The sequence below is a fragment of the Ostrinia nubilalis genome, chromosome 7, assembly GCF_963855985.1.
Source record: "Ostrinia nubilalis chromosome 7, ilOstNubi1.1, whole genome shotgun sequence".
Classification (NCBI taxonomy): Eukaryota; Metazoa; Arthropoda; class Insecta; order Lepidoptera; family Crambidae; genus Ostrinia; species Ostrinia nubilalis.
In genome coordinates this window covers 7,987,279-8,014,300 of record NC_087094.1, presented here as the reverse complement: position 1 = coordinate 8,014,300, position 27,022 = coordinate 7,987,279, and the positions used below count along the sequence as shown (strand labels likewise).

Here is a 27,022-nt window from a genome sequence, read left to right as displayed (position 1 = left end):
TGGGGGTGGACCAGAGTCGATAGCAAGATGGAGCCTACATGGACCGGTTTGCCCGTAGCTGCCGAGGCTTGCCTGGAAATGGTGAGATGTAAGTGCAAGAAGTAGTGCAGAAGCTGGTGCTGTCTGAAAAAAACAACTAAAACGGTCACAGCCGTTACCTTTGTGCTAAAAATATCTCCCGTACTATGATTGTGAAACCTCATTTTCCTCACACTTACCTTTCCGTTAAATCACTGGTACAATAGTATGTAGAAATAAAAGTGTTAAATAGAATAATAATAATCATTAAGACGTTTAGACAAATTAAAGTTCTTTATTTAGTGCTTTCTTCTTATGATATTTTCAATATTAAAATGTATTTAAGCTATTTTCAACCTTATGTCTCACACATAGAGTTCAAAATCAATTGACGAAAAAATACAAATCATGGTAGATTGATGTGCCAGCAACTCTAAATAAATTCGACAATAATAATTCTTGCTTGCTTATGAACCAAATAGTATGAATTCATGGATAAAATAATTGTTTTTTTCCGATGCGAATATGACCTGAAAGCTACATTTATCAGGATTATAAAAATATAGCATTGTATGGTACTTTTTTCGCAAAAAGTAGGTGAAAAAATTTTTTTCTTCAGGACACAGCGGGCGAATTTTATTGCGCATCGGAAAAAAATATTTATTTTATCCATGAATTCATACTATTTGGTTCATAAGCAAGCAAGAATTATTATTTTCGAATTTATTTAGAGTTGCTGGCATATCAATCTACCATGATTTGTATTTTTTCGTCAATTGATTTTGAACTCTATGTGTGAGACGTAAGGTTGAAAATAGCTTAAATACAATTTAATATTGAAAATATCATAAGAAGAAAGCACTAAATAAAGAACTTTAATTTGTCTAAACGTCTTAATGATTATTATTATTTTAATTAACACTTTTATTTCTACATACTATTGTACCAGTGATTTAACGGAAAGGTAAGTGTGAGGAAAATGAGGTTTCACAATCATAGTACGGGAGCTACGGGCAAACCGGTCCATGTAGGCTCCATCTTGCTATCGGCTCTGGTCCACCCCCAACCAGTCGGGTAAAGGGAAGACTGAGTCGGTTGCTTGCAACTAATCCTATACGCGAACCCCTTGGATTGATCTAATAAGTAAGTGGATAGATCTTGAACAAGGGACGACTAGAAAAGAGGACCAAAATCCCAACAGAACAGCCTAATCTGGTTTACTGATAGCTCAAAGATGCAGTAGCGGCGTAGAGGGGGGGGGGGGGGGGGGGGGGTGCCAAGCATCAGAGGGTGACACATGTCGCACAGATTAGTACTCACTGGCGCATCTGCATAGCAAATCTGCGGTCTATGTCATTGTCTTTCAATCTTGGAATCGGTAGGTAACCCCAAAATCGTGGGGGTTACCAGGGGGTGCCTTAGGACTTACGCCGCCACTGTAAAGATGGCCTTGGGAACGGGAACGGGCGTTTACTGTAAACACTTCGAACATAGTGAACGCTTAAGGAGGTTTGCTACAGTGTTTCAAGCTGAATTCTACGCTATAATATGTGTGCACTAAAGAACAGGGGTGTAAGAAACGCAATATTTACATCCTGATCCACAGCCAGGCAGCACTCAAACAAAAACCATCGCCTCAGTGAAGGTTGAGTCTAGAATTATTCTAGATGCAATCTTAAAGATGAATAAACTCGGAAGGCATGAAAGTGTCCCTGATGTGGGATACCTAGACTACACGGACTACACGGATCAAATGCAATGGGAGAGCCGACAGTCTAGCGAAACTAGGGTCAGAGGCGATACCTATTGGGTCAGAACTGATAGGTACTTATTTTTATCTAACGGCATACCTCATGGCCATAATATGGCCATATCCAAGAAAGCTCCAACAATATAAGATAAGCCTCTCCAAATCATTCCTAAAGGGAAATACAGGGTCATGGAGAAAACTCATTAAGCGGAAATAAAAGGTACGTAACTAAGCCCAAGCAATTACTGGTACGCAAACTGGGCATTATGGAACGAACCACATGTCCCACAAAATGGGCCTAACAACAGAAGACAGCTCTCGAGCATGTGGAATACATGTGGGGTCCATGAATCAACACTGTAAGGATGGGTCTGCTTGGGTCAGCATATCCGGCATCAGAAGACTTAGATGGCTTTCACTCAGACGCTTAATAATTCACCTAATGGATAGGATTCTAGGATTGGATGATAGGGAATAAAAAAATGGAGCATAAAGATCCTAATCATCCTAATGGGTCGCTGTGGACTACGCTTAGACCTAGCTTAGTTTAGGCCCTACATAAGATAACCCAGACAGCAGCAGCAGCTTTGTATCAGCCTTGGCTACTGGCAGTATATCAAGGGATTCGCGAATAGGATCAGGTGCAAGCAACCGACTCGAGTCTTCCCTTTACCCGACTGGTTGGGGGTGGACCAGAGTCGATAGCAAGATGGAGCCTACATGGACCGGTTTGCCCGTAGCTGCCGAGGCTTGCCTGGAAATGGTGAGATGTAAGTGCAAGAAGTAGTGCAGAAGCTGGTGCTGTCTGAAAAAAACAACTAAAACGGTCACAGCCGTTACCTTTGTGCTAAAAATATCTCCCGTACTATGATTGTGAAACCTCATTTTCCTCACACTTACCTTTCCGTTAAATCACTGGTACAATAGTATGTAGAAATAAAAGTGTTAAATAGAATAATAATAATCATTAAGACGTTTAGACAAATTAAAGTTCTTTATTTAGTGCTTTCTTCTTATGATATTTTCAATATTAAAATGTATTTAAGCTATTTTCAACCTTATGTCTCACACATAGAGTTCAAAATCAATTGACGAAAAAATACAAATCATGGTAGATTGATGTGCCAGCAACTCTAAATAAATTCGACAATAATAATTCTTGCTTGCTTATGAACCAAATAGTATGAATTCATGGATAAAATAATTGTTTTTTTCCGATGCGCAATAAAATTCGCCCGCTGTGTCCTGAAGAAAAAATTTTTTTCACCTACTTTTTGCGAAAAAAGTACCATACAATGCTATATTTTTATAATCCTGATAAATGTAGCTTTCAGGTCATATTTTTTTTATTAGATTATCTCCAGTGGTTTAAAAGTAAACGATGTTAAAAAAACACTTTTTGGTTTTTGTGAATTTTACTCAATATTTCAATTTTTTTGTATGAAAAGGCAAAAAGTTTATTCTAGAAATGAATTCGCCATCCTTTAATTATCCGAAAATGATACCACACTTGCCCTAATACCAGGCCTCCGTCACTCGCCTATGCCGGCCGAGATAATTACCTACAGCGCGCGACAACTTCAAGTTGCAAATCAGTCAGGGCCGCCACGCGCCTGTGAGCACACGTGTATTTCTATACACGCTCGGTCGATCATCGTCACAATCAAGGTTTATTGTTCCAACAGCACTGTTATCCTTCTTTAATGGAAAATCGTAATATTTAGGAATAATAATTAACTGTAATAATTATAAAAACTACACTTTTTAAATAATTTTGAAATATTTATGACAAAAAACTGTAGCAAAAAAAATATTTTAGCTAATATAAACATTATCTTTACTTCACCGTGTCTATTTTCCGACACTACACCTTTTAAAACTGTTTGTCCAATTTCGAATTATCGCAACATTGAAGTTTATTAATAGGTACGTACTAAACAAACACCACTAGATTAAAGTTTACCAATCGTAAATAAAATAAATGCTTCTTAAAATTAAGTTTTTATTTATTTTACTTTGCTTATACAACCCTGACGCTTGAGCTGTGAGGTAGATCAACTCTGAACACAAAAAAATTGCGCTCTTATGAGCGTAGTAGTAAGGTGCGATTTCGAATGCACCAGGTGCGTTGGATATTTTGCATTATTATTATTACCGTTAAAATGTCGGCATCTGATCCTACACAAAGGAGTGCAATTTCTGTTGCTACTATTATGTATTCTGTGCTAATACCCATAGTTTTGAAGATATGGGCCTTAAAGTGAAGCGCGGCGGAAGGAAACTTGCCCCCCCTCCCCCTGCTACCACAGGGGGGGCTCCCGATGTCTACCGACGGAAATCCACTCAGGAGCACCCAAAGAACCACTGTTGCAAAAATGAGCCTTCTATACCAAAGTGGAGGGGTCTCCATACAAATCATTGCACTAAATTCCCTACTAAAACAATGTTTGCTTACGTAAAGCGGCAAATCGAACGCACAGCGTTGAATAGAGCTCTGTGATTGGTTCGTGTGTCACCCTGTGCGTTTACGCGCACTGTGAGACCTCACAGTAATGTTTGTGACTACGCGCGTTAGTGAACTTTGGCATAAGGAAAACTCATAACCTTAGTTTTCTTGCTTTTTAGAATTGATTAGGCAAGCATCTCTAAGTCTACAGCCTACATCAGGGGTCACACGCCTACTCGTTTTATTATCTCGGTAATTCGTAGAAATACAATTTCTCTGTATCTTTCACAGGCGCTATCTTAGACAGCACGTTTCTACAAGGTTAGAGAAAATGTTTTATTATTATATCAAGTATTGCTGAGGCGTTTATATTATTCGGAAAATGGCACACTTCAGTAAATGTAACTTTTAATTCTGTCGCGAGTTTATGATAACTAAAAGGTTAGTTCGCCGGGACTTGCGAAGTTTGCTAAGAGCTTACTACTTAAGGCTGTTGAGAAAGTCCTGGGGCAAGTTTACCTTCGCTTCGAGTTCTTGATCTTGCGAGATACATTATGAAGCTGAAAGTTATGTAGATTATGGATTTTCTCATGGCTCGAGTTTTACTATAATACAGGGTTTCAATAAGGCAGTACGTAAGCTCGTTTCAATATAATAAGTACACAATTATTTATTACATGTATTCCTAATTTTATTCGTTTGAATTCAGGACAATAAATTCAGGACTACTGATAAGTAACAATAAATGCTAATAAACGCAGTTAATATTCAACATAATATTGTGATTCGAATCTAATAATAAAGAACTTTATTTCGCTAGCGATTAAAGAATTATTCCTGTTTCAATTAATATTTTCATCCCACTATTTCATATAATTACCTACCTAAAATTAAATTGGCTTTATTAATAATAATAATACAAATATAACAAAGATTGACAATTCAATGTTTCCTCGTATTGAATCCTCGATCAAACGGCAACAGAACTTTATCCTGTCTCTACATTTCCTGGATATGCTATACGCATAACAATAAAAACGAGACAAGAAAAAATAAACGCTTCGGTGTCTGGTTTGACAGCGATAGGTTTCCGCGGAAGGCAGCATACGTTCTATACAAGCAAGTCGATTTGTCGTTAGTGACGTGAATCACTCGTCCCTCTCGCACCCGATATTTGGTGGGCAGGTGAAAGCAAGACCGCGAGCCGCCTGCGCGCGCGCGTCGAATGGTGAATGTAGGCCGCGACCATCTTTGAAGCCCTCGCTACCTCGTCTCGACAAGTATAAAGACTTGTCCTCCATGGAAACAAAAAAATGACATTGATGCATTAAATCTATTAAAGCTGCATTGTAGGTTTTGAATTGAATTAAGATATCGATGTGAGACTAGGGAGAGGGTTTTTTTAAAATAACTACATATTTGTTTATTGTTATGAATGTAAAATTTTGAATTTAGCCATTTATGATTTTATTATTATAATTAAAAATTATACTCGTAGTTTGCGTTGGAATTTTTCGAGAGATAGATTTGTTATCCAGTGACATCCCTGAGTAACTGTAAATATTTACTTTTAGGATAGAGTCCAAATCTATTCAACTTTATTGCGTGACGGTATTCCAATCTAAGGGATATTTTTTGTATAATTTTTCTTCAACGCAATCAATTCCGCTTCGAACATCAAACATCTCAATAACTTTTTATCGCATCCGATTTCACCTGCCCGAATTATTTGTAATCATCTTTGTCGAGCATCTGAGATTGCATTCGAAAAAGTGCAGCAAAAAACTTGAGTCGTTCTCTGAGCTAGGCAGCGCGGGGCCGCGGAGGCTCTACTGTGAATGTGGCTTATCTCGAGAGCGGTACATTGACACGTTACTCGGCAGTCGCAGCCAGGTGTCGCGCGCGAACGTCCGCCGATTTACCGTTTCCATGTTGCAGACCAAGTCCGAAGACGAACCCATGGTCACCAAGAAGAAGTCTAAGATACCATGCCTGTCTCTATCATCATTCCTCCCGGCATTAGAGGGTATGGCACTTTTCTGGTGACCTCTATTTGTGGCCTCGCCGCTACCGGTTGCGTTCACTCGTCTCACTGCAACTTTCCTTGCTCAGGTGTCGTGTAATGCGTTTGTGTAATGTCAGCGAGTGATTTTGTGCAGTGTTTTGTTCACAAGTGATGTCTAAGTATAACCCTTAACCTGTGTTTAGTTCGACATGGCTGGTTGTACTTCTCATAGACGATAACATGTTTTTGTTTTGTTTGTTACTGATGCGCCACATTACTAATTCATAGCACCAATGGATATACTTACATTCAAAATGTGTTTTTGTATTGTTTTTTACACCATGACTTCAATCAACATCATTATTAAAGAACATTTTTGTTATTCCATAGTAGGCAATCATTTCGTCATTATGTGATGATGAGCGATGAGTTCAAGTGCTCATTAACACAACGTCATTAATAAGTTTTCATAATTTTCACTTTTTACAATTTACCTAGTTTATAGAATGTGTTTTGGGATTTCGCTCAATAACTTTGTAGATTTATTTAATCAGCTACTCATTAGAACTATTAAAATTAATTTTAATTGGAGCAAGTTTTTTGAAATTAACATTAAAATATCATCAGATTTTTTGTAACTAAGCTGGCCGCGTAATGAAGGTTGACCACATAAATCACATTTACCACTAAAATAAGAATAAGAAATTAAAGAACAAGGTCGAGGTATAATGTCAACCAATGTTCAAAGAGATAAAAGTGTTTTCCGATACAAGAACCTTGTAAATTAGCGGACTTAGAGCATGCACATTATTGAATTATGTATATTAAGTTACATTTACATTTGAAAACTGCTCTACATTTAAATGAGAATAAAAGTATACTTCCAAAAATGGTCTTTATTGACGTTCCAATATTTTGTTTCTCAAAATGTGTTTGTTAATATTAGGAAAAGATGGTAAATATCCACACCCTAACTCTTATTTTTGCCTATTCAAAGATGAATATTATTACGGGCATTTATCGGTTCCTCATAAAATGTATTTTTTTTGCACTTACAACTGTAAAATGCATTTTTGTTTATTTGTTAAAGTCCTTGAGAAGTATTGTTCAAAAATGCAATGTGGTTTTACTCAAGTACATTTTAATGCCATGTCCACATTTAACTGTGATGAACATTGTCATCTCCATAAATCCAAAACCCAAAATATCTGAATTGCTTTACATGTGTTTGACTCTGCAAGAACAGTTCAAACGGTTGTTGTATTTGTTAAAAGATTTCAAGATTGCCCTTCAGAAAGTTAGTTAAGTGTTGGTAGCGATGTCATTAATTATTAATTATCTGACTAAGATCGTAAGTGCAGTAATGAATAGAACTCAAGTCATCTCAAGGACTAAAGTCCATCCACCATCCTCCCATCTTCCATTTGCCTCTAGTAAGCTAGAGAGAGTCGTTGGCAGTAGACACTAAATGCACAAAATATAAATGCCTCGACGTTCATGATGACGAGGATCTAAAGTTATCCTGATTATTTACAATTATTTGTTTTATCTATAGCTGTCACGGCGGCGGTCACAATGCCAGGAGGCGGCGGCGCCCCTCCCGGCACTCCGTCGGCCAAGCCAAAGGTAAATTCAAAGGTAGCTATTCATTTTTTAATTTATTTTATACACTACCATAACTATATCACACTTTTTACAACCTAAAATAACACGATTTTAATAAACATCGAACTTTTTTAATTTTTACGACACCACTTCATTTCACTGAACCACTATGCGAGCTCATAAAACATAATACAGTTTATATTTTTTATTTTTGTTATTCATTCATCGTGTAATATTTTTTTCAGGAGAAGCAAAGAACCAAAGTTGTGGTAGCGCTGTACCCATTCAAAGCCATAGAAAGCGGCGACCTCTCATTAGAAAAGGTTTGTTTCTATTGAATCATTATGCCAAATCAATAAAAACTTTTTTAAATTTGTTTTTGTAACAATTTTTTTTTAAATATGAAATACATAAAATTAAAAGAAAATAAAATACATAAAAAAAGAAAATTATAATTAAGTATTGCAATGTTTTTAGGGCGCTGAGTATGAAGTTATTGACGACTCCCAGGAACATTGGTGGAAAGTTAAAGACGAGCACGGGTAAGAAAAACTTTCACTTTATTGCTTGTTTTAATTTAATTGGGAAATAGAGATCCTTTTGTATCGAAACATTACAGTAACTTATTTCATTAGTCCTAAATGTTCATTCACTCGCTACAATTTTTATTTTAATCAAAACCTACTTTTCAATTTTACCACATTGTTATGCGTAAATCACACTGTAATATTAACAATAGTTTTGTTCATTCATGATTATAATAAAGTCTAGATAGGGAAATCTAAATAGTTTATTTAGGCTACTATGTGTCATATTATACTGTTATGTTATCATGCACATTGTTTAATGTTTTTTGCAATATCCTTTTAGGTCAGTCGGATACATTCCAAGTAATTACGTGAAGGAGAAAGAAACTATTGGACTACAAAAATATGAGTAAGTTTACTTTTCATTTGTAATGTATCAACATTGAATATCCAACAACATACCATACGATACTGATATAAAAAAAACATTTAAAAAACAACATTGTTTTATAGGTAAGTTTTATTCAAATTAACATCTTTTCATATAACACGAAGCAGTTGAAAATTATTGCACATCAAATTGGCGTCGATCAGTATGACCAGTAATGATGTTACAAAACTTCGTTAATTGGTAATTAATTTAGTAATAGCTCCTTACTTATTTTATACGCGAAAGTAACTTTGCCTGTCTGTTAATTTTACATGGTTAAACCTGAACTGATTTAGAGTAATTTAGTAAAGATATAGTTTGGGACTGGAGGATATAGGGAAACATAGTATAGTTTTTATCCAGTTTTGAGAGGATAGATGGATGTTTGGGAATTCTTTCACAATTAAACCTCTTAACCAATTTAGATGAGGTGTAGAGATAGTTTGAGACCCAAGGAAAACACAGGATATGTTTTGAAAGGAGGACAGAACCATATTCACGCGGTAAAAGCCGCGGGTAAAAGCTAGTTTTTTATTGTTTTGTTTGTGTCTCGCAGGTGGTACGTGGGCGAAATGTCTCGCCAGAGAGCGGAATCTCTACTGAAACAAGAGGACAAGGAGGGTTGCTTCGTTGTCCGCAATTCCTCCACTAAGGGCATGTACACGCTCTCGCTATATACCAAAGTGTAAGTATCACGTATCATGGCACTTCTTTCCGAACCAGATCACCAATACCGATAGAGAACATCAAATTTTAATATAGACCATAACTTTAATGCACAAACTGCTAATGGTCAATTAATCAACATAATATTATGTTGCACAACAACAATAAAACTGGAACCGGATAACGACTTCTTAGCCAAAGACGAGTTTATCTGCACCAATTTCTAATAATCAAATTTTTGTTTAACCAAACAATTCGTAAATTAATAAGCATTCATATTTATGTGTCCTTGTAAGATGTCTGAATGTTTGTTTATACCAGGAGTTCCCTAAATTATCTGAGACGCGCCCCTAAAAAAGATCCGCGCTCCCCATCCTTATTCTTTGGTCCAGAATTCCCCATCCTTATCCATTATTTTTTGGTCGTATGGAGTGCATTCTCTCAGAGGTCGCAGGTTATTTAATACTTAACTACACAGATAACCCGCGCCCCCCATTTTGGGAACCCCTGGTTTATACCGTGAGTCTTAAACGGGTGATCCAATTTGGATGCGGTTTTTCCACACACTTTTCATGTCATCATTTTCTCTTCCAGTAACCACCCGCAAACAAAACACTACCACATAAAGCAGAACAGCCGCGGCGAGTTCTATCTCTCTGACAAGCACTGCTGCCCCAGCATACCGGAGCTCATCAACTATCACAAGCATAACAGCGGCGGGCTGTGCTCGCGGCTCAAGACCACGCCTTGCGACCGACCCGCGCCGCCCACAGCTGGCCTCTCGCATGGTAAGAGCATCATCATCATTTCAGCCACAGTACGTCTGCTTGCTCAAACAGAGCTAGCCACAGTCTGGGGCGGAGCCGCAAAAGAATGTCTAGGCCGTCTAGCTCGGACAATAACTCGCAGTTCCGTCCCAAAGACTTTGAGAGGACACCCACCGAGTGAGTAGGCCCTGCCCATCTGGCAGGGAGAGCCTCACATAACCGACTGGTTCCCCCGGGTCAGTGGGTATGCAATTTCATGCATTTCCTGGCGGAAAAAAGGATAATGATTTCTATGTCGCCCGGTTGGTAGTTGCCTGCATTACCAGATAAAGCAGAACAGTCGCGGCGAGTTCTATCTCTCTATCTAACTGTTGTCCCAGCATACTGGAGCTCTGCATCGCCTACCTTTATGAGGTCGTCGGTCGGTAAGAGCATATTAGCTAAGAATGTCAATGGTTCAAAAACTCGCACATTATCGGGTGGCATCCTTAGGCATCTTTATATGCACACGAACACCTACTGCAAAATTATGTTGCGGCATCCTGCCGAATTGTGTCACGAATACGCTCGTGCGGTTTAGGACACATCTCGAAAGCTGCCGCTTCGGTATTCCTAAGCATGCCGTGATTCCCGTGGCTTGCTAATTTAATTAACATTGCAATTTCAACCGTTGCGTTAAAACTATAAGGAACATTATTATTCGTCACCTAAAAATCCCTTACTGTGCCATCCCTATAATGTGCGCAGACACATAGCGGATAGCGCATTCGTACTAAACAGATCACATGACTTCTGACAGGTTATATGACACGCGCAGTCATTTGTTTTTTATTACACACGCGTTAAATTTACCTTCTATATTTACAGACAAATGGGAGATAGACCCATCAGAGCTGGTCCTCCTAGAGGAGTTAGGCGCGGGCCAGTTTGGCGTGGTCCGGCGCGGGCGCTGGCGCGGCCGCACAGACACCGCCGTCAAGATGATGAAGGAGGGCACTATGTCGGAAGACGACTTCATTGATGAAGCCAAAGTCATGACGTGAGTACAGCAATGCTTGTTTCTTTGAATAAAATATTTATTTGTCTTTAAATAAGGGTGTATAGAAGATCGAAAATAACAAAATAATATGATCACATGTCCAGCTATAGTCTGGTCTGCGAGCACGTAGAATTTTGTCCAATGACCCCAAGCTACCCATCCTTATCGCTCGCGCGTAATTATGTTGCTGTCGCGCTCGCACACTCACTGCGGGCGCCCGTCGCACAGTCGCGACAGCAATATAATTACGCGCGAGCGATAAGGATGGGTAGTTTGGGGTCATTGGACAAAGTTCTACGTACTCACAGACCGGGCTTTATCAACCAAAAATGTTTGGTGAACGAGACAAAGATTGTCATTGCCAAGTGTTCGTAAATGAGCCACCATAGACGTTTGCACTTGTCTTTTGAAGCTTAGAAACAGATAAAATCACACATTCTTGAGAAAAATATTGTTGACTCAGTCTTTCTTTCTATGGGGAAATAGACCAGCCTAATTTTCTTGTATATTACGGTCACATTGCATGTCTGAAGCGTCGTTCTTCGTTCGTTCTTTTGAGTCAATATTCTGCTGAGTTGTTTGTTCAGTTTTGAAAATTATTTTAATTCCTATCGTTGCTCTGTTACAGTAAACTCCAACATCAGAACCTAGTCCAGCTGTACGGCGTATGTTCCAAGCACAGACCCATCTACATCGTAACCGAGTATATGCGGCATGGCTCGCTGTTTAACTACTTGCGCCGCACCTCGCCTGACCAGCTGGGGCCTGGCGTACTGCTGGATATGTGCATACAGGTGCGATATTATACTAGTGCACCACGCGTGACATAACAATACTGCGTGACACGACGTTATAACACTCACAAGACGACCACATTCGACAAGATAAAAGTAGTTATTAAATTTTTCTGGCGTTAAGATAAAAGTATACTATAGACTATAGACACTAGTGAATACTACTACACGACGTTCGATATGATCCAACTATCTAACCACCCACGCATAACACGACAGTGAGCTACATGCGACATGCCACTAATATATTACAGTATACCTGAGAAAGCATACGACACAATGTACCATCCATACATAAAACACCAAAATTGTACTACACGCGACACTACTCTTGTGTACCATTTACATACATAATACCAAATAATCAAATTAATGAGACTTTCGAGTAGAAGAGCAGGAATAGCATTTAATATGATTTCTTTAAACTTATTTCAGGTCTGCAAAGGAATGGCGTATCTAGAAAGGCATAACTATATTCACCGAGATTTAGCAGCGAGAAATTGTTTGGTTGGAGATGAAAATGTTGTTAAAGTAAGTATGAATTTAAAGCCTTTTTTTTTCGATAAAAAAAGATTCGCAAAGAAAGACCTAATTGATTATTAATTGTTGATAAACCTACTTCATTAAAAAAATCGAATGAACGGGGTTTCAACTCACCTGCTTAACTAAATAAATGTATGTGTTGTAGGTTGCAGATTTCGGACTAGCGCGGTATGTATTGGACGACCAATACACGAGTTCTGGCGGTACGAAATTCCCTATCAAATGGGCGCCGCCTGAAGTACTCAACTACACGCGGTTTTCCTCCAAATCTGATGTTTGGGCTTTTGGTAAGTGTAAATACTTTGATTTTTTATTTATGTGAGTTCTGAAAAAAAAAAAACTAATTTTGGGTCATATTTAAAAATCATATTGTAGTGACTCTTTTTTGCCTAGGATTTGAAACAAAAGAAAATTTAAAAAATCTGAAACATATTTTTTAACATGGCGAAAGTCGAAACCCTCTGGCTGGCGTATTTTAAAATGACAAACAAAATACGAGGAAAGCTATTTTTCTTGTAAAAAGGTTACATGTAAAAGTAATGACTTGTATTTTACAGGTGTACTAATGTGGGAGGTGTTCACATGCGGCAAAGTGCCATACGGTCGAATGAAGAATTCCGAAGTGGTGGAGATGGTTCAGAGAGGACAAGTGCTGGAGAAACCCAAAGGATGTTTGAATGAAATTTATAATGTGAGTTTTATTTTTAATTCAAACATACTATTGCCCATTCACTAATGAACTGAAGTTTCTGATCACGATCAAACGATATTTTGGCATGAAAGTTTTTGGCAACCCAATTTTCCGCAGTCGATTAAATTCCCTATTACACAGCTGTTGTTTTGTCAGTGTTCCTGGTGTCTAGGTATAGGCTTGCGCGTAGCTTCAAGCATTGAAAGGTTTACCCTTAATAAGGCAATGGGAATATGGTTCCCACCACATTTTGAATCTTTAATCCCTTGTGTTAAGGTCCAAAAACAATGCAACATTTTTAACTTACTATTCTGTTAGACCGTCAGGAATGTTACCTTGGCTAAGAGGCTACCATAGAGATATAAGAGAGATGCCAACTAATGCACTGAGTCTCGAAACTCATTGTTGCTGTGCTCATTATCCACTGCGTTATCAGTACTCAACGTTCGAATAATCTTTAGTACTACGCAAGCAAATGTTTACATTATGACGTCGCTGTTGTCATCATTTCTGTTACGAGCAATGTGTTCTATCTTGGGCATATTGCTGCGACACCGGCCCCGCCCCCTTGTCACATCTCCCTTTCGTTCGTTTCAGCCGAAAGACGTCCACTGCTGGACAAAGGCCTCCCCCAAGGATTTCCACAAAGACCGGTCCTGCGCCGCTCGCCTTCCTGCCCCAGCGGCCATCAGCTCTTCGAGCTATGTGCCCCGCCCACTGCCATTTGATTTTAGCGATTCTGCGGGCTATGTCAGTCACTCTGGTTCTCCTACGGATCTCCTCATTTCTGATTTGATCACGCAGGGAAACTCCGAGCATAGCACGCATCGCTCTTTGGGTGACCTTGAGCCTTCTTATGAGGCCCATAGCACAGAATAATAATAAGTACTACGTACAGAAGTTTTACTTCGCGAAGGTATTTAAAAAAATGTATGCTCAATGTCATTAACAATATTTATTTATTTATTTATTTATTTATTTATTTATATTAGGGAAACAAACAATTTTCATATACAGACAAATAATCACACAAAAAATAGGACAGAAATCAGCAAAGTTTCCACAGTTAAAATTAATACAGAGTGCAGACTAAAAATTAATTGAATAGTAATAAATTATACATTAATTTCTAAATGTCAAATAAATACAATGTCAATTTTATAAAATGTCAAACAGTTAAATTTAATAAAAATTATAAAATGTCAAAAAGTTAAATATTAATAAAATTATATAAATTAAAAACACAATAATTATGTAGGTCAAAATTAAAAGCAAGTTATATATTCAAAAATTCTCTCAATTGTTTTTTATAAGATGGTAAGGAAGAATTAAAAATGTCAATCGTGTTAAACCTATTATTATATTCCTTACAAGATCTAGGTACAAAACTGTTGCTAGCATAATTAGTCCTAGTGAGAGAAATAGAAAAAAGTTTTGTAGAACGCGAACTCGTCCGAGGGCACCTAAAACTAATATTACTTAACAAAAAAGAGGAGTCAACATGGTTATTTAAAACTTTGTAGAGAAAGACTTGGTCTTTCTCAATGCGACGGTCTAAAAGAAATGGTACATTAGGAAGTGTTCCGCCAAACTTATCAGCTTTGTAACGTAAGTGTTTTTCAAACTTTTTGTTAATTTTTTCTATTGAGTCAATGTATATTTTGTATTGTGGGTTCCAGACAGATGATGCATACTCCAGAATGGACCTTACGTACGAGTTGTAAAGTAATGAAACTGTAGAACATAGTTTAAAATCTCTTCCCGTTCTTAAAACGAATCCCAGCATTCGGTAAGCCTTAGCAGTCATGATGTCTATGTGTGTTTTAAATGTCAATTTGGAATCTAAATGAACTCCCAGATCTCTCACCTCTGTCACTCTTTTAAGAACTATGTTATTTAGGTGGTAATGATGGTCAATCGGCTTCGCTTTCCGCGAAAACGAGATAGAATTGCATTTATTTGTATTGAGAGTCAAATGATTAAAATTACAATAGGCACAAAGCGCGTCAAGGTCATTTTGCAGTAAAACACAATCGTAAGGTGATTTAATTTGTCTAAAAATTTTCATGTCGTCAGCGTAAATTAGAATGTCAGTGTTTTTAAAAATTGATACGATGTCATTGATAAATAAATTAAATAAAAGAGGGCCCAGATGAGAGCCTTGGGGTACCCCAGAGGATAGAGATAGGATATGGTGTAATTTAGCCTGTCTCAAGAGTCAAGCACCATTTTGTAGACAAACGTCAGTGATCGGCAATGCGCCGAAGCTATAGGGCTGACTTCGGTAAAATGATGTGACGTGAGGTGCCAAACTGCGGAAAATGGCGGAGGAAATACATGATTTAGCATGAATAATATTAACTACTTATTTACCTCTCAGTGTCTTGAGGCAACTTAAAAAGTACATTCTGTGTTTTTATTATTATTTAGGCAGTTAAATACTGCACAATATTTAGTACACCGTTTTCTTTATTTTCTTCCATCATACACAAGAATACGCGTGCGTGAGTCAATGTTCGCTCGTATGTGAGGCCTTGTCGAATAGTATCCTGTAGGTGGGCCATCGTGCGTGTTTTGTTTTCGATGTAAACTTGCGGAGATGAACAGGCCTGCCCATAGTAAGCGATCACGTCTCCCTTTAGTTTCTGTGATCTGTAGAGGCTATAATGATGGTGATCGTTTGTTCCAGGTAATGCTAGCATGCTGGCGGCACGCGCCCGACGAGCGGCCGTCCTTCCGCGTGCTGAAGGACGAGCTGGCGGACATGATGCAGCTGGTGCTGGCCGACTGACTGCGCCTGCTGCTCGCCCTGCTGCAGCCGCCGCCCGCCACGCTGCCGCGCGCGCGCCGCCAGGCCGCGCCGCCCGTCTGAGCACGCTACAACACGATACATCGCGAGATACCGCTCTACAAGATCACCCACATTCACCACCGGTGTGTGCAACGTCAGTAATGTAATTGAGCTCGTTTGAATGCTACGCTACAACACGATACATCGCGAGATACTGCTTTACAAGATCACCCACATTCACCACCGGTGTGTGCAAACTGCAACGTCAGCAATTTAATTGTGCTCGTTTGAATGCTACGCTACAACAAGACACGACACGAGATACCGCTCTACAAGATCACCCACATTCACCACAGTAGTCAGTATTGTAATCAAGCTCGTCTGAATACTACGCTACAACACGATACATCGCGAGATACCGCTCTACAAGATCACCAGTTCACCACCGGTGTGTGCAATGTAATCGAGCTCGTTTGAATGCTACGCTACACCACGATACACTACTAAAATACCACCACCGGGGCGTATAACGTCAGTTTTGTAATTGAGCTCGTCTGAATACTACGCTACACCACAATCCACTACTGGCGTTAATAACGTCAGCAAGCTCGTCTGAACGCTACGATACAACACGACACATCGCGAGATACTGCTCTACAAGATCACCACATTCACCACCGGTGTGTGCAACGTCAGTAATGTAATTGAGCTCGTTTGAATGCTACGCTACAAGACACGACACGAGATACTGCTCTACAAGATTACCACATTCACCAAAGTAGTCAGTATTGTAATCAAGCTCGTCTGAACACTACGCTACAACACGACACATCGCGAGATACTGCTCTACAAGATCACCACCGGTGTGCAAAGTTAAAAATGTAATCGAGCTCGTCTGAATGCTACGCTACATCACAATGCACTACTCTACATACCACTACTGGCGTTAACAACGTCAGCAAGCTCGTCTGAACGCTACGATACAACACGATACATCGCGAGATACTGCTCTACAAGATCACCAGTTCACCACCGGTGTGTGCAACGTCAGCAATTTAATTGTGCTCGTTTGAATGCTACGCTACAACACGATACATCGCGGGATACTGCTCTACAAGATTACCACCGGTGTGTGCAACGTCAGCAATGTTACTGAGCTCGTTTGAATGCTACGCTTCACCACGATACACTACTAAAAATACCACCACCGGGGTGTACAACGATAGCAATGTCATTCAAGCTCGTCTGAATGCTACGCTACACTACTATAGATACCACTACTGGCGTTAAAAATGTCAGCAATGTCATCAAGCTCGTCTGAATGCTACACTATGATACAAAACGCTACACTACCAGCATGACATACCACCAACAGTTTGAACAATCTATGCAATGAAATCAATACTACACTACACTTCACTGCACTAATCTACTAGGGACATGAACATTGAACAATATCAGCGATTGTAACCATGCCGTCCGACTAAACATTACTACACTATTACTGGCATGTCCATTATAACAATCTAAATTACATTTTGTTTACTATCAAGTATTTATCGTTGCATACATTTTCTTCCGAGCACAACCATTGCCTCATCGGTTCCGCATTTTTTCTGCTTGTCTGAAAGTAATTGTCTTCCATGTTCTTCCAGACAATTTTTAACTAATCATTCAGTACTACTAATAATAGCTCGAATGTCGTTGATGTGTCTCCAAAAATCCCTGTGTGGCCAAAAATTTACGAAAGTAGCCAAGTCTCGCGGATAGTTTTGATATTTTTGTAGGCATTTTAACAAAAGGCGGGTATTAGTTGTCCTTTTATCAGATTTTAGATCTATTAATTAAAAAAATCTCATACATACCATTGACTGTTTTTGTAATTTCAAAATAAAAAAACAAAGTGATGTATAGCTACGTGCTGTTACAGAGTATATTACAACTTGCTAATTTGATAAGATGATGAATGCAAAAACATCTTACAAGGACTGCTGGGCAATCCTAAAATGCGTAATCGTTTATTATTAAATCATTGAGTTATGTTATCAGATGAAGATTGTCCGATTTTGTGCTGTGAAAGAATTCAACGAATTGAATATATTGCATGGAAATTATAATGCCAACCGCAAAACATTTATAGATTATACGGATTTTTTCCAAACATAGTCTTCATAAAATAACTGAAACTATGAAATTCTAGACAATGTAACATTAGATAGATAACTAGGTAGTGTTTTATTGTATACCACACGAAATTAGCAATTGGAAAACAACCAATAAATACGTGAACAATAAAATTGTCTATTACGATTCGATAGTCTCAATGCGTCTAGTGTAACCCAAAATTTGTGGGAAAATTTTGATTGATTATTATGAAGAGTAATGAAATAAAAATATTTGTGGTAAACTACGGACTTCAATTCAGTTATCGCAGAAACGCCCCACATCGAATCTGGACAATAAATACATGCATGGAATTGATGGGATAAACTAAAGGAATTGAAGAAACTATACAGTTATTACCCTTAAAATGTACATAATACACTGCCACCAGTCCGCTACAGAGACGTTATTTGAAATTTCAGACAAAGAAATATTAATTTTCGGATCTATCTCGCTAAAGTTCTGTTTTAATATAGGTTCTAAGTGTAATCCCGGTAAACGTTAAATAACGTTTCTGGGTGGGTATATCTCAAGTTATATGTGATACATTTCGTAGAAATAGTAGAGCCATTTAGACTGGTACAACACATGGCCCGTACGTGTCAACTAACCATGTCAGTATTTTGAGTGGCACTCATTTTTAAATTAATTATGTATGGTAGTACGACTAGCTTGTAACGATATTTATCATAATCCACGTCACGCGTAATTTTCAATTCATTATATTCACCACAGTCATAGTATACCTTTATTCCTTTTGCATGCACGTCATAGGTAGTGCAATATCAATCGTACATTGTAAGGAAGGAGTATAAGCCCATCATCATATCATTACTTGTGTAATTATTAATGTACATAAATTATAGTAGTTATTTAATATATTATTAGATGACATATAGAACATGTACCATGCATTTGAACGACGCACAATAGAAAACATTATTTTTGGTAAACACATGTCATTGCTTTAGCATGTTAAGATTGTCACAAATAAACCGAATTTGTTATTGTATTGCTAAATTTTGTACTCGAAGGCTGTTTTTACTTTTGTACATTCCTTTCGTTGATAACTAGTCATAATTATGTATTTAGTGTCATAATTACGTATAGTGGGCACAAAAATAAACAAAAAAGACACTGAAGCATTGTCCACCATGGTTGCAGTGGTATCTTAGAATTAAACCAATCGTTTTCAGTTTTTGAATCTGTGTGTATTTTCGCGTTTCTATAAAGATTTTTTAGCGTCGATTATTGTAAATTAATAATGATTCTAAAGTCTTGTCATACTAGTGACATTATACGGAGCTTATCAAAAGTTCGAAAAAATTCGGTCCAATAAGGTAAGTAAAGTATTGATTGAAAGGTTGTAGTATAATTTCGCGCTACGTGGGTTTGCGATTTATCCAAAATTAAAAGGGACCTTAGCGGGGACACTTGAATATGTGCCAATTATTTCCTTACCTATTTTAGGAATTAAACTTCGGAAATAACAACAGTACAGGATAGTTGGTCTTCAAGTAATATGTATACAACAATTTTATATTATTTTAAGTCAAAACTTGAATCACCAGTGAGAAAATTCATATCATCGATTCACATACCGTTTAATCTATCCCACTATAGGTGGGCGGTCGAAGATACATTTACTGCAAACTTATTACCTTTCTCAATGGTGGTTTAACGAAGGATGAATTAGTTCATAGCTTGAAACAGTCATTATTATTTTCTAAAATGTATACTTAGCGAGTCCATAAGTCATTTGGTCGTAAATCTTACGATTTATTGTGATATCTGTCGAAAGTGCTTAGAAATAGCGCTACTATTAATTTGTATTGTTATTTTATTAGGAAAACTATAGTTTGTTATTAAGTACTATGTAATTTGTAATGAAATGAAAGTAACAGTTGAGGAGTACAATATAAACAAAACATAGCTTGATAAAACAAATTGAATATAGACTCTTTATTTAAATAGTGTAATTTGCTTTTGAATTGTACAGCAACTATTAATTTGTATAACTGTTTTATAAAACTATTAAGTCGAATAAAATCATTATTAATAAATTGTGGTTTTATTTTTCTTTTCATGTTAATTTCATGGTAAAATTTTCCTTTGCGGACACGGAAATACCTACATAAATAAGGGGTAAAGTCAGTACTACTTAATTTATTACCAGTTACCATTATGTGGATAATAAACTAGCAGTTAGTTTATAAAGTCCTGCTACCTTTATGATGTCGTCGGTCCACCTTGTGGGTGGACGTCCCACGCTGCGTTTTCCGGCACGCGGCCTCCATTCCAGAACAACAGACTTTAGTTCGTTTACGGATCTCCTGCTGGATTGAATGACTGTAAAATTTGGACAATTATGGTGCTACCCTAGCTAGATACCATCTAGCTACCATCGGGGAACCAGATGCAGGTTAGCGTACCATCCCTATATTGTTGACATTCCACCAGCTCGCACTAAGCGTTTCGATGTCTCTTATAATGCGAACGGCTAGGAATTTGTTGCCTGCTGCTGTCTTTCCCGAAGACTATAATCCGGGCCTTTTCAAGGCGAGAGCATCCCACTTAACATCAGGTGCGATTGTGGTCAAATACCTGCCTTTTTATGCATAAAAAAAAAGATCATGTAATTACGATACGCCAATACTCATCTTTAACATTTTCATAGAGGTGCTAGGAACTATAAACAAAATTAGGAAATAGTGGAATAAAAACAATTGAGTTCATGAATTGCTCGCCATATATTTATATTACATACACTCATTACATACATCAAATACAATACTTACATAATATTTTTGACAAAAATAAATCATTACTTTGCAATAAAACTAGATTTAAGTAAATATAATTAGCCTATTCTCTGTTTAAGGTTTATTAAGGAATGACATGGGCCAAAATATTATTATTAGTAAATGCGTAAAATCTTTATTGTTTTTTAAACCTGGCTTGGTATTATCGATAATGTATTGTTATTATTATGTCAATAAATTATTGCTTGGGTAATATATTAGACAAAATTATTTACTAGTTATTTCCGAACATAACATAAACCATGATTTTTAAACTAACTGATAGCATTTAAATGAAACGCCCACTTACACATACCGAAGTGTGTTTAGCCTCTAAAAAGGGCTTAGCGTCAAGATGAAGACTGAAGAAGAAATTACATTATCAACCAATAAAATACAGCCAGTTTGACAATATACGATTTTAGAGAGACTTAATACCCTGTAGTTTTATTCAGGAATACTTTAAAGAGCATTGACGTTGCTGTAAGTACTATAAATCAGAGAAAATTAAAGCCTGTGATGTGATTGAATTAAATATTATAGAAATTTAATCAATCATAGTGCACGCTCAGGACTTTTTGATCTATTTGAAATAGTTTGGATGTTTTAAAATCTTATTTATCACTAAATTAACATTTGATGTGATCAAATCAACATCCAGGAATGAATAAGTTTGTTTATTTAAAATAATTATGACAAGTATTTGGTAATGATCGTAGTTTTTCGTTTTGTGTAAGTACATAAATAAATATAGTTTTTCATACACAGTCATGTTACATGAATACAACTACAATAAAATTAGGATTCTTAAGATAATTTTTAAGTTTTGAATAGGTTTAATTTATGTGTACCTACCATTGACTAGAGAACTATGTATGTGTAAGAATATTCTATTTGTAGTATGAGTCAGTATGGCTCCCTAAAATTACAATATCTTTCGATTCAAAGGATTATAATAAAATGTGCTATTTTATCAAATTAATAAGCTATAGGGGGCATAGGGGCATTCAATAGCAGTCTTGTAAATCTATGTTGAGGCACAAAAATGCTTATTTACCTTATACAGGCCGAGCAATTACAGAATTTCCATTATTTTGGAAGGGAAAATGTGCCATATTTTGAGCCTTATTCGCTTGTCTTAGGTCCAAAAACAATGAAAATTTTGATTATGTTATGACTGTTAAAGGGTTAAATGCGTCTAAATGTTGCACCCACGTTAATGGAATCGGCCTTCAACTGCTCATATGCACTTTACATGTTAAAATGCTTCTATTAATTAATTGAAATAGATTGTTCACAATTAATTTGTAAGTGTAATAACGAAAACAACATGTTACTTATGATACAAGTTTAATGTTACTCAGGAAAATATTGTAATATCCTCATTTTAATTGACTATAACAGTTTTATTTAACAAAAAAAAACAACATTTCAATAACAATTAAAGCATTAGAAAGGTACATTAATGGTTTAATGGCAAGTGTTAATCTCAAGTTTTCAAGAACATGAATTAAACTTAATAGGTATTTCCTTAGATGAAAATATTATGTGTGTACATGGATTGGAGGCATAATATGCAGATTTAACAAAAAGCTTAGAATATTTTTATTAGCACATATGCAGCACATAGTGTCAAGCAGGGTAAATGTAAACAGAGGTGTTTGTAAAACTTAATAAATATTTCTTTATTCATATTTTCCAAGTTAATGTTTTGTTTCACATGTACTACACCTTAAAAATATGATTATTATTATTAAAAATTAAGCTTTGTTTACAAACACTATGGAAAACTGAATTACCTTCTTGACCCCACAAATGTTGTTCAGTATGTAATAGGAATTAGTATAATAGGCTAGTTGCCTAAAAAAATTTTTTTAGTCCGTAATGTTTAATATCAAAAAATATTGGACACGTATAATTTTATTTGTCAATCTAACAAATAATTACATAGTTATGGTGCGTTGAAGTTGCGCACGACGTCACAACGTGCGGCATTTTTAAGCAAGCGTTGACGTCACGGGCCTCTTCTTATGAACTTTGGGGCGCTTTATCTCTTTAAATTTTCATTAGTTTGAAAAAGTGAAAAATACGAGTAGAGTATTTTTTGATAAGTTAACTGACGGACTAATTAAAACTCTTGCTTTTTGACCCAGGCAACATCCCCATTATTTATCACTTTCATCTCACTTTCAGTATAATATTGGAAAATATATTAACAATGTTAAATAAAATTTATAAAATATGTAAGTAATAACAATTTGAAAAACAGTGTAATAGTTAATGTATGTTTATGCAAAAATATTATTATTGCCTATTTAAATATATAAATGACAAATTCTGATGTATTGGAGTTATGGTTTGTAACTATAATAATGTAAATTACCTCATAGAATATCCACATTCACAATTAACATAATTTACGTTAAAATTAATTACACTGTATACTTACTACATGCATTTATCGTTACGTTATCCTTGTCATAGTTACATGTCGGTCGGTAGAATATCTGGTATCAAGTATCGGCACAGATCCATCTCTGAACTGACAAATGTCACTTTCCCTGCAGTGTTTTCATCAAGCCTGTAAACATAAATAATTATAAATAAAACAAATTTTCGTTGTTAGAGCAACAGGTTATCAGGACCATAGACTATACAGACATTCAACTTTGTAAACATTAGGTACATTAAACTTGTTTACATATTTCTTATCCTAGTAGGTATTATAAATGCGAAAGTTTACATGTCTGGATGGATATTTGTTACTCTTTCACGCAAAAACTACTAACGGATTTTGATGAAACTTTACAGTATTATTATTTATAACCCAGAATAATAGATAGGCTATAATTTATGACGATCTGTGACAAACTAAATTTCACGCGGGTGAAGCCGCAGGCAAAACCTAGTTAATACTATTAAGTAGGGCACTCATCAGCCCAATATTAAGTACATATAAAGTTTGATAATGATGGTCTTTCTGGGAAATCCTGTATGTAGTAAGCAAAAAGTTGAAAAGACATTCAGTTTCAGACCAACAATGTAACATTATTATTATAGCTTTAAAAATCCACAATTATTACAGTTTTATTTAAAATTAATTAAGTATTTCTCTTGATTGTGGCCCCACTTGGGTAAAGCCTCCTCCTCTCCTCTCCTCCAATGTAACATACCAGCCCTTTATAACTGCCCAGCATCCAGAGAAGAAGGTAGGTGCGTTGATGATCAGGCACACACCCAGCCTTTCAGGGTAGTGTCTGCTAAGCAGCCATATTAGGTTCTTCAGCACCTGGTAGTCCATACAGGACAGCGTGAAGTTGTTCAGATCAAAGACAATGCATAAATTGTCCACAACTTCTTCAAAACATCTTTTACTGGCATCCTCCTGCAATATCAGATTTACAAAACCAATGTAAATATAATTTCTAAAGAATGTTCAATAGTAGAATCTATATTTGTAAAGAAAGTTTGTTAATTTCAAATAAACACTGAAAATTATACGTTCACATACCAAACAGTAAACAATAAATTTAGTAAGTTCATCAATATTCCTGTCACTGGAGCTATGATTTTTTGCAGGAATGTACACGATCGGCCGACCAACTATGTCTCTGTGTCTCAGTACTCTGGCTTTATCTGAGTATTTTTCTATAAGCTCCTTATCATTTTGCAAGTCTGCTACACCATATTCACCACGCCACTTGTTGGTCTTGATTATAGCCTAAAATTCAAAAATTTTAAGTATGAAACATTGGATTCTCATGTAAACTGTAATCTTACGATAAGCGTGTCTCTGTTTATCTATTACTGTCATTTATTATCATGTAAGCAAATACAAAAATCAATATCCTATAACTCGGTTATCAGCAGTGTACCAGATTATGGGTAGAGAATAAGAAAAGTTTTATGTACCTGGAATGCTTGGTCCACAGTCTTAAAAGCCCTTAAATATCTCCTTAGTGAGTAATCATTATGATATTGTGCTGGATCAGCGCTCACAATCAAATTCATGCGATCCTTTAGTTCTTTGAGATCACTTTCATTTACTGGTTTCGGTTCTTCTGCCATATCTTATTATGTACTTTGTTACGGTGTATATTCTGTTATATTTGGAATTAAATATCAGTAAATAGCGACTTTGTATATCCTAAGTTTTATAATTTCTTCATAAGATTTGGATTTATCAATAAATACGGAAGAAACCAGAAAAACACACACTGACACTTCGCGCTCCACGCATTTGACAGCTAAGACACCATTTGTCAGTTTGACATAATATGTCAACTATAATTTTTTATGAGAAATAACTGCTTTGGCCTTTATATAAATGGCCACTAACGTTGAACCAAAGGTGAAAACAGATGGCGCTGCAGGCGAAATAAAACTACACAGCTATGATACACAGGGCCGGATTAACCATCTCGGGGCCCCTAGGCACAGCTCGTTTCGGGCCCCCCTTTTTTTTGTCGCGGAAGAAATGCTTTACGCACCGTCACCACTGCCGGGGGACAGGGTGGTGTGTGGGACTCAAAAGGACGGGGTACACCCATTAAAACCTCCGCGGCGTTCCGTCATACCCCAAGTGGGGGTGTCGCGAGTGTCCGGCCGTAGCCTTAGACTTCTGCGACACCACCGGCGACAGCTCGCCTACACGGCGGACCCTACACGCCCACCTTGCGGGGGGCCGACGGGAATGGCCCGAAACGCCAAGCCGTTCCCGTTAGACGGAGGTGACAAGGGTGCCCCCGCACCCCCGGCCTGCTGGCCGCCACCTGGAGGGAGAGTAGAACGGTCGTACAACCGCCTTCTCCACCCCCTTCTCCGCCTGCGGAGCGATGAGGCGAGAGGATCTTTCTCCAGCTCGCGCTCCGCTGCCTCCTTCTGAAGGATGACCTCTTCGCAAAAGGAGGCGACCGCCATCCAGCATCCTTCACTTCCCAGCATGGCGTCGACCAGGCTCGGAAGCGAAAGATCCCGGCCCACGACCGCAGTGAGGACACGGCGCTACTCCTCCCAGCCTGTGCAGACCGCGAGGGTGTGCTGCACCGCCTGCACCGTGTCATCCGCCGCGCCGCATTTGTGGCACAGCGGGGATTCCTCTCGCCCGATCCTATGCAGGTACGAACCGAAGCAGCCATGCCCGGTCAGCACCTGCGCCAGACGGAACGTGAGGAACCCGTGCGATCGTTCCAACCATTGGTCCAAAACAGGACCAATGGCGTCCAGATTGCGGCGGCCAAACTGCGCGCGAGTCATGTCTTCCTTCCAGCGGTCGATCATGATCTCGCGCTCTTCCTGCCTGACGGCGCCGCGCCGCTCCGGTGCCGGGCGCTTTCCACGCGCCTTCTGGTCTGCCATCCAGTGATAGATGACAGACAAGACTCCAGCTTCTAGCTCCCAATGAGGAGTACCAGCGAGGACGCACGCCGCAGCATGCCTTACCGTTCGGTAGGTCCTTGCGACTTTCTGCGCTATGGCCCGCTGAGGCCTGCGCAGAAGGGCGGCATTCTCCCTCTTGTTGAGTGCATCCGCCCAGATCGAGGCGCCATACAGTGCCATGCTCCTTAGAACGCCGGCATAAAGTCGACGACACCTCGTTTGTGGCCCTCCCAAATTCGGGAGGAACCAACTCAGTGCGCCGGCTGCCTTGAGGAGGCGTGGCGCTAGCCCGTTGAAGTGCGGGCTAAAATGCCACATCCCGTCAAGTGTGAGGCCCAGATATTTCATCTTTGACGTCAATCCTAACGTCCTCAACCACAATGTGGGCGTCGGGAAGGCCCGGAAAGAAGAGGGCCTCGGTCTTCTCCAGAGCGACTTTCAGGCCGAGGCGTCGCATTCTGCGAGCGACTAATATGCCGCCCGCCGACGCCAGCCGTGCCGCGGCCCCAAATGTCTTCCCCCGGGCAGTGACCAGAGTGTCATCCGCATAGAATATGAAACTCATGCCCGCGAGAAGGACGCCCCGGAGGAACCAGTTGAAGCCTAG

At 38.2% G+C, this 27,022-nt stretch overlaps 4 protein-coding genes across 8 annotated transcripts in view; 1 reads left to right on the top strand and 3 right to left on the bottom strand.

Annotated features, from left to right (window-relative positions):
- Window positions 1-20,298, top strand: part of LOC135073190 (tyrosine-protein kinase Btk) — a 35,292-nt gene extending 14,994 nt beyond the window's left edge. Inside the window, exons 2-14 of one of the 5 annotated variants that reach the window (XM_063967268.1) lie at window positions 6,153-6,240; window positions 7,775-7,857; window positions 8,070-8,147; window positions 8,302-8,366; window positions 8,695-8,760; window positions 9,338-9,466; window positions 10,042-10,235; window positions 11,082-11,253; window positions 11,882-12,047; window positions 12,483-12,578; window positions 12,736-12,877; window positions 13,148-13,281; window positions 15,971-20,298. In XM_063967268.1, coding sequence (XP_063823338.1) covers window positions 6,174-6,240; window positions 7,775-7,857; window positions 8,070-8,147; window positions 8,302-8,366; window positions 8,695-8,760; window positions 9,338-9,466; window positions 10,042-10,235; window positions 11,082-11,253; window positions 11,882-12,047; window positions 12,483-12,578; window positions 12,736-12,877; window positions 13,148-13,281; window positions 15,971-16,072 — 1,494 coding nt within the window. In that variant the 5' untranslated portion in view covers window positions 6,153-6,173 and the 3' untranslated portion in view covers window positions 16,073-20,298. Of the gene's footprint in view, window positions 1-6,081; window positions 6,241-7,774; window positions 7,858-8,069; window positions 8,148-8,301; window positions 8,367-8,694; window positions 8,761-9,337; window positions 9,467-10,041; window positions 10,236-11,081; window positions 11,254-11,881; window positions 12,048-12,482; window positions 12,579-12,735; window positions 12,878-13,147; window positions 13,282-15,970 lie in introns of those variants that run through there. The other 4 variants (XM_063967267.1, XM_063967266.1, XM_063967265.1 and 1 more) reach the window with 4 other exon arrangements.
- The window catches only part of LOC135073191 (beta-1,4-mannosyltransferase egh), a 332,203-nt gene that overhangs the window by 7,128 nt on the left and 298,053 nt on the right, over window positions 1-27,022 (bottom strand). The window lies entirely within an intron of this gene.
- On the bottom strand, window positions 20,967-25,267 carry LOC135073189 (uncharacterized). Its single transcript, XM_063967263.1, has 4 exons — window positions 24,949-25,267; window positions 24,548-24,757; window positions 24,210-24,421; window positions 20,967-23,617 (listed from the first exon to the last, which is right to left on the bottom strand). The coding sequence occupies exons 1-4, from the start codon at window positions 25,102-25,104 to the stop codon at window positions 23,521-23,523; spliced, it is 675 nt and encodes a 224-aa protein (XP_063823333.1). The 5' UTR covers window positions 25,105-25,267; the 3' UTR covers window positions 20,967-23,520.
- On the bottom strand, window positions 25,765-26,462 carry LOC135073588 (uncharacterized). Its single transcript, XM_063967753.1, has one exon. It carries the CDS (start codon window positions 26,392-26,394, stop codon window positions 26,041-26,043), a length of 354 nt encoding a protein of 117 aa, XP_063823823.1. The 5' UTR covers window positions 26,395-26,462; the 3' UTR covers window positions 25,765-26,040.

What these genes read in the sequence shown, in the direction of transcription:
- LOC135073588 (XM_063967753.1), bottom strand. Translation starts at nt 26,394, where the DNA reads ATGGCAGACCAGAAGGCGCGTGGAAAGCGCCCGGCACCGGAGCGGCGC.
- LOC135073189 (XM_063967263.1), bottom strand. Translation starts at nt 25,104, where the DNA reads ATGGCAGAAGAACCGAAACCAGTAAATGAAAGTGATCTCAAAGAACTA. An exon ending in AATTTATTGTTTACTGTTTG is followed by an intron (nt 24,422 to 24,547) that starts GTATGTGAACGT and finishes CTGATATTGCAG; the next exon opens with GAGGATGCCAGTAAAAGATG. An exon ending in TGGGCAGTTATAAAGGGCTG is followed by an intron (nt 23,618 to 24,209) that starts GTATGTTACATT and finishes TTATGTTTACAG; the next exon opens with GCTTGATGAAAACACTGCAG.